The following is a 7,490-nucleotide window of genomic DNA, read 5'->3' as shown; positions in this document are numbered from 1 at the left end:
TTATTTATTTATTTTGCCCTGTGCCATTATAATATTCATCAGCAAACAAATAACTTCGAGTTGAAGTTACTTTGGCACATTTTATTCTTGTAGGACTAAAAAAAAGCATTCGAGTGACAAAAGCTCACTAAAATAATTGTGAATGCCGTGTATATTTGATGTTGTTCGGTAAGTAAACAGGTCAAACAGTGACAACACATACGCGACAGGAAGAGAATCGAAAGTGTTGCTGAGGACATAACAGCGGTTTATTTATATATGTAGGCTGCAGCGTATATCGCATTTTTAAAAAATAAAAATAAAAAAGAGCAGTGTGTGTGTGTAAAGTGATTAGTTGAAGAATGTCGGCAGCAGCACGGTTAGCTGGAGGAGCTCCGGTGTCGCTGCTGTCGCGGTTCCGCGGCGCGCTGGTCGCTGCAGTGCTGGGGGATTGTGTAGGCGGTGAGTTTGAAGGAGCAGAAGATGTTCCACTAGACCGAGTTCTTCAGCATCTCAGTGGACTGGAGGATGAAACACGGGGTGATGGTGAGGACTCGTTCAGCAAAACACCTGTAATGTCAGGCCAAAACAGTCGTGGGTTTAACCAGTAGTGTTATTCCACTACATTTACTGGTGAACCTCTCCGTGTTATTTCAGGTGGAATATTTATTTATTTATTTACTGGTTTTGACTTTATTCCACACTCATATGGCAGTAATAAAACTGAATGAACATGAGCACTTACATTACCATGAGAATGAACATTACCATATAAGAATACAAATCCAAATAAAAACAGCTTGATTAAAAGGTTGATCGAAATCTAGTTTAATAACACAAAAAAAGAGATAAATTTAAATAATCCTGGATTTAAAATTCTTATTATTGATGGCAGCAGTGATATTCTGTATTTCTCACTCCTCTTTAATTGATGTTCTGATGTTTTTTCTTTCTTTCTTTTTTGTTTTGTTTTGTTTTGCCCAGATTGGTTCGAGCTGCCAGAAAGTCTATAGTAAGTCAAAGAATCACTCTTTACAGCTGTAATGAGCAGAAAAGCATTTCAGCATGCACAAAACATTGAAACTTGAGATGGATGGACTAGAAGACCAGATCGGGTTTCACTCCCGTCAGTCAGGAACAAGAATCTGAAGCTATCATCAGCACAGATTCATCCAAACTGGACAGCTGAATATTAGAGAAAAAGCGGGGGGAATCACTCAAAGAGTGAGTCTGTGCCCATGATAGCATCAGATACTTGTTCTTGTCTGATAGGAGTGGAACCTGATGTGGTCTTCTGTTGTTGTAGCTCCTCCACCTCAAGGTTTGATGTGTTGTGCGTTCTGAGATAATTTCCTGCTCACCATGGTTGTAAAGAATGATTATTTGAGTTAATATAGACATCCTGTCAGCTCAAACAAGTCTCACCATTCTCCAGGTGGAGGATGTGTTTTGTTGTTGTTTTTCACACCATTCTGTGTAAACTCTAGAGAATGGTGTGTGTGTGTGTGTGTGTGTGTGTGTGTGTGTGTGTGTGTGAATCCCAGGAGATCAGCAGTTTCTGAAATACTCAAACCAGCCCATCTGGCACCAACAACCATGCCGCAGTTAAAGTCACAGAGATCACACTTTTTCCCCATTCTGATGTTTGATGTGAACATTAACTGATACAAGTACCTAATGTTAATTCTACGTGTTAAAAATGTTTAATGTGAACATTAATTGAAGCTCTGGACCCATATCTGCATGATGTTATGTATTGTGCTGCTGCCACATGATTGGCTGGTTGGATTACTGCATGAATGAATTTGTCACATATACATTACAGCACAGTGAAATTCTTTTATTCACATACCCCATCATGTGCAGGTGTTCCTAATAAAATGCATGGTGGATGTATGTAGAACATGATAACAAAAATAATAGTTTAAGTGGTGGCCTCAGCACAAGTGTATTATGTGACTGAGTAAATCCTTTTGGGGAAAATCCAGTCAAGTGCGGACTGCTTGTTTCTGTTTACACAGGCCTCCTGTTTTTTTATCTCTTTATAGCCACACCCCAATTCTCCTTCACTACAGAAAGGAAAACATGGTGGACTACCAAAAAAAAAAAACCTCAATGATTCCAAACGACTTGTCAAGAAACGTAGTAAAACAAAATCAAAACAAAACACTGGTAGCACTTTTCCAAAATGGAAAATTGTATTACCGGCGAAGGGGATGAACTTGGATGCGGATTTAGCAATGTTCCTCTGCAGTTAAATGCAGTTTGTATAAAGCGTTGAACTATTTGAAGGGCTTCATTTTGTAGCGAATCTAGTAGATACATTTTTAACACTTAGTAGTAACAGGTACTTTTTATCATCTGTGTGTAAATAACATTAAGTAAGGCAATGCCCTTAAGAAACAGTCTACATCATCATTTAAAAGTGATGTCATGACAGTTCTTGATAATGCTGGTAACTTGGTAATGCTAACCGAACTCTCTGGCCACCTTAGATTATGGGAGCATGTGTTGTTTATGTGGGAAGTAAGGAAAGGTTCAAGGAGTAAAAACTAAAATAATAATTCTGATGTTATTGTATTTCTCCTACTCAACAGTTAGAGACCTAATCTTGACTAATGTTTTCTAATGCACCTTTAAGGGGAAGTAACCGTTCTCAAAAAAGTAGACTTGGTAGGCATTACGGTTTTCTAGAGCGAATGGTTGCAATCGTAGTCTCAAGTCATTTCTCAAGTCGCCAACCCACTTTTATCAGTTTTGTAACATTAAAGATATCAGAAATCTGGGTATCTTTCAAGACCTATTACTGATCTGATACTGATACTTCTCTTAGTGACAGATTTGATTCTGTCCATGTTAAGGCAAACACCACAGGTGAGATGGGAGCATGCGTTAATGCAATGCACGCTTTAATGTAGCCTATGTTAACATGTCAGTCAAACATCACAGACTTTCACAGCTTACACCATGCTGGTGAATTAGATGATTTGAAAATGATTTAAATGTGATCTGATACTGGTATCATACTCCTGTTTGTTTAGTAGAACATCCAGAACGAAAGCGGTATAATTAAACTGAGAGTGTGTACGTATTTATGTGCTACTTCTCAGGCATACTGCAGTACAGTGATGACACAGCCATGATGCGCTGCGTAGCTCATTCCCTTCTAACCAGGATGGGCTTTGATGAACAAGACATGGCTCGCAGGTACTTTTCAGAAATGATATTATCAATGCAACTTTAGGCAGAAGTCTGTACTTTCCAGTGTGTGCTGTGTGTTTCTACGTGCTTTTGCTTCACTTTCAATACAGTTTCGCAAAAGAGTACAGCCTCGCTCCAGGCCGTGGCTATGGATCAGGAGTCATTCAGGTTCTGCGAAAGCTTGCATCGCCTCACCTCAGTGATGTCTTTCAGCCAGCACGTGCTCAGTTTGGTGGACGTGGCTCATTTGGCAATGGAGGAGCGATGAGAGCTGCACCCTTTGCCCTTGCCTTTAGAAATGCTGCTGACGTGAGGAAGGTGAGGACCAGACCGAAATCTAATTTGGTGATCTCAGTTGCAGCCCCATCCTGGTGCCCCGCTGAACTTTTTATGAAGTCAGTATATAGAAATAAACAATTAAATACATATAGAATGTAAAGGAGCTGTCTGAACCGAAGAGGACTTTGGCTAAATGCACGTTGCAATAATGACACATGGTGTTTCGGCCCAAATCTGCGGTAATGTGGCAAGAATATTGTGGATTTCTGTGATCTCAAAATCCTGGAGGGACTAGTTTGTACTTTCCTCTTTGGTGTATGTATTTGAGAGCCAGTAACCGGTGCTGTGTTCCTGACACCTCTGAACTTGCACGTGCTTTTGGGTAATAGGGCAGCAACCAATAGGCTGTGCTGTTTAATGGGGCAGAAAGGCTGATGCACAGACTTAATGCATGAGTTCAGGAGCACAATATGCAGCTGCCGTCCCTGGCAAGTTCCTGCCTTAGGCAAATGCCCATGTTGCCTTTGCCGGAGTTAATGCACGAACAAACATTTTGTTCAGAAATGCCATTACTGAGCTATAGCTTTCTATATTCATGTTCTACAATGATTGTATTATCCAGATTTGAAATTGATTCTGTGCCAAGCCTACCCTGTCTCTTTTTCCTCTCTTCGTGTCGCTGGCAGTATGCAAGGTTTGGTGCGATGCTCACCCACTCCTGCTCTCTGGGCTATAATGGTGCTGTGCTACAGGCCATCGCTGTTCATTTGTCACTGCAAGGTGATCTGGCATTACCACAAAAATTCATCAATAAACTCATCTCTGAAATGGAGGAAGTGGAGAACGACGAGACGGCCCGCAATGACGCTAAAGTGTGAGTCATCACTTTATTGGTGTTGCAGAGTTTTTATCAAAAATGATTTTTGATGGAGAATCTACATTATGTGAATTAGTGAGTGATGTTTTGTTTGTTATGATTCTATTAAAAAAGGCACTAACTGGTTTGTTTTGCAGGCTTAATTTAGCTGAATTTCCATATTGTGCACGTTTGCACATAGTCAAGGAGCTCATGGAGAGGAATAACGTGAGCATCGAGGAGGTCATATCAGAACTCGGTTAGTGGGATTTTTTGTGCAAGGTTAATTTCTTGCTATTTGCATCCTCATTCGCATCACTGGTAAAGCAATATCTACTGTATCTAATGGAACTCAGCATGTAATTGATGTAGTGTATGTTTATGTTTATGTTTAGTGATGCTACTAAATGTTTCTGTGCACAGGGAATGGCATTGCAGCCCTTGAGTCTGTGCCCACAGCCATCTTTTGCGTGCTGCACTGTTTAGAGCCTCGAGAGGGCCTGCCGGAGCGTTATGGTGGCCTGGAGAGGACGATAGCCTACAGCTTAGCCCTGGGAGGTGACACAGACACCATCGCATGCATGGCAGGTGCTATCGCAGGTGCCCACTACGGCATCAATGCCATTCCCCAGAGTTGGTTGAAGAGCTGCGAGGGGTCAGAGGAAGCTGAGCATCTGGCTGAGCGTCTCTTTAAACTCTACGACATCACACAGACAGACGAAGTCAGGGTGACCACGAGTGACAGCAATCAGCCACATGACAGCCATCATCATCATCATCATCTGAAAAATACTGACTGATCCATTACACATTACTACATACATACATTATATGCATGGAATTTGATACACAAGCATACATACACAGCTGAGAAAACACAACCCTTGCTCGTAAGAATCTGTTGTCTTTGTTGTGCAAAACGATTTACAAAGAAATAAATCAGTTGCACGTTGTCTGTTAAAAGGTGTGAGGCCAACATTTTTTTTAAAAATAAAAAGAGCTACCCATTTAAAGGTTAAAAACGTTTTGTAATATTTGGTGTATTCCAACATCTGCAAATAAAGCATCTGCTTAAATGAACAACTCCAGTCTCTTTGGCACTTTGGGCTTTTAAAACTTGGAAACTGAAAAAATCGTGAATTTCCAGTGCACCTGGAATACAAGGTGTCTTAAATACTTCTCTTAAATTCACTTCTCCTTACTAATCAGGTGAAATGCTGTAAACCTCCACCCACAAAAATGTTTGAGATTACACTAAGGTAAAACCAAAGTGAATCTGGCGCGTGTTGTGTCTAAATGCAGGTTATAAGTGACTCAAACTCACAGCAGACAGAGATGAAGTTACTGTGACCCGAGCCGCTCTAACACACACTGAGTGCAACACAGTCACACACAGGGTTTACAATCTCAAACAACAACAAGCCAAAATAAAATTGAAATCTTTGAAACGTGTATTTAAGACATTTTAATGCTAATTAAGACCTTATTTTTACATTAAGGAATTTAAGACAGTTTAAGACCTTGAACAAGACAATGAGGGGTTGTTGTTGTTTTACTGTGCTTTTTATTTGTGCCTTTTATGCAGTGTAGTACATGCTAATCTCCACAAATGACTTGGAGCACAGTAATTGTCGCCTTGAGAAACGCCTCCATTTCTAAATAATTATTTCACGAATTGTTTATTATTATTCAGTTTCTTATACGGATTTACCTTCCTGTAGTTACGTCAACACGCCTGTAGATGGCGCAATGACGCACAACAATATCTCTAGTGATGTGGTTGGTATGAACCCAGGCTTGCACTGCTGTTTTTACTGGGCTGATTTAATAGTAAAATTACATTGACCAATTGCTTTTCAGTTTATTAAAAGGTACAGCCAGTGAGTTTTGGTGGATGTTAGTCCATATATATAAATAATATAATGTAGAAGGAATGAAAGAAAAATACTAAATAAAACCTAAGCTCAGAATGCCTGAACGCCATTGCCAACTAAAAAAAAAATGTCTTCTTGCAAAAATTATGTACATATATAACACTACTTGTTACATTACCCTGGCATTAAATTACAAAAAAAAAAAATTGGTTACAAAAAACACTGCTGTGAGAGGGTTTCTAATACAGCTGCTGACGGAGTGATGGTAAATTTGACATCTTTTTCGCTTTTGACTGCCGTAATCCATCTCTCTATATTTTTTTCCCTGGATATTTTCTCTCTTTCACTGTTGGAGCAAATGGTGTGGTATGTCTCCCATATACCGCTATAGAAGTTTATCCTGCTTTAGTTTACTTAATCCCAGAAATGGATGTGTATGCATGAACACAATCCTTTACAGCTGGTGTATCACGTAGCATGATTGAAGTGACGTGCCGGTCTTAAATTTGTTTTGGCTATGGTATTAAAAAGGATTCCATTTGAAGTGCAGATACAGAGTTCTTATTTAAGTAACTAGGGGTATGTCTTAACAAGCTAGCCCTAGTTCAGTAGTCAGGGCACTGATCAGGACGTCGGCCATTTTAAGGGCTGTTTCAATTGCAAAATCCTTCCAGTGAACTGGAACACCTAAAAACTCCCACAATGCACCACAAAAACCAGGAAGCATTGATGCTCACTATTTTACTGGAAATGACGTCATGTTTTCTGAAAACTCAGCCAGCTTCATCTACAATTGTAAGCAGCTTCTCATCGCTGTTGTAGCTCTCAAATGATTACTTACATTAGCGATTTTTAACTTTATTTGACGTTCTATATGTGGTTTGTTTGAGTCTAACGACTTTTAAGTGTTGAATGATTTTTTAATCCACTAGCTAGCCTACGATCCTGCTTGAAGTACCATGACAGAAACACATGTGATTAAGCTAACAAATTTATATGACATAAAACTGAAATATTTTTACGTTTACAACATGAGGATATAGTCATGTCGCCGGAAATTGAGTTATCAGTATCCCAATGTGCAGTGAGCCAGGGTCCTTACCAGTGCCCCCAACCTGTGTACACGATATGCCAGGGGTCAGGAGCCTTTTTTCCACCGAAGTGCCTTTTTTTCATTTTTGTTCAATGCATTTTTTTTCAAGAGACATCGCAAAAACTAATATTTTACTATTATAAAAACACGGTTTCTCAATAACTGTCACGTATCGTGACGTAGCAGAGATAGGACGGATGCAAGTGCA

At 39.8% G+C, this 7,490-nt stretch overlaps 1 protein-coding gene across 1 annotated transcript; it reads left to right on the top strand.

Moving 5' to 3' along the window:
- Nucleotides 1-30: 30 nt before the first annotated feature.
- On the top strand, nt 31-5,301 carry adprs (ADP-ribosylserine hydrolase). The gene is made up of 6 exons (XM_053633259.1): nt 31-525; nt 3,090-3,186; nt 3,291-3,498; nt 4,146-4,333; nt 4,474-4,574; nt 4,739-5,301. Exons 1-6 carry the CDS (start codon nt 342-344, stop codon nt 5,113-5,115), a joined length of 1,155 nt encoding a protein of 384 aa, XP_053489234.1. The 5' UTR covers nt 31-341; the 3' UTR covers nt 5,116-5,301.
- The last annotated feature ends 2,189 nt before the right edge of the window (nt 5,302-7,490 follow it).

The sequence above is a fragment of the Ictalurus furcatus genome, chromosome 9 (assembly GCF_023375685.1).
Source record: "Ictalurus furcatus strain D&B chromosome 9, Billie_1.0, whole genome shotgun sequence".
NCBI lineage: Eukaryota > Metazoa > Chordata > Actinopteri > Siluriformes > Ictaluridae > Ictalurus > Ictalurus furcatus.
The sequence above is the reverse complement of the archived record's forward strand: the minus strand, read 5'-3'. Positions and strand labels throughout refer to the sequence as shown.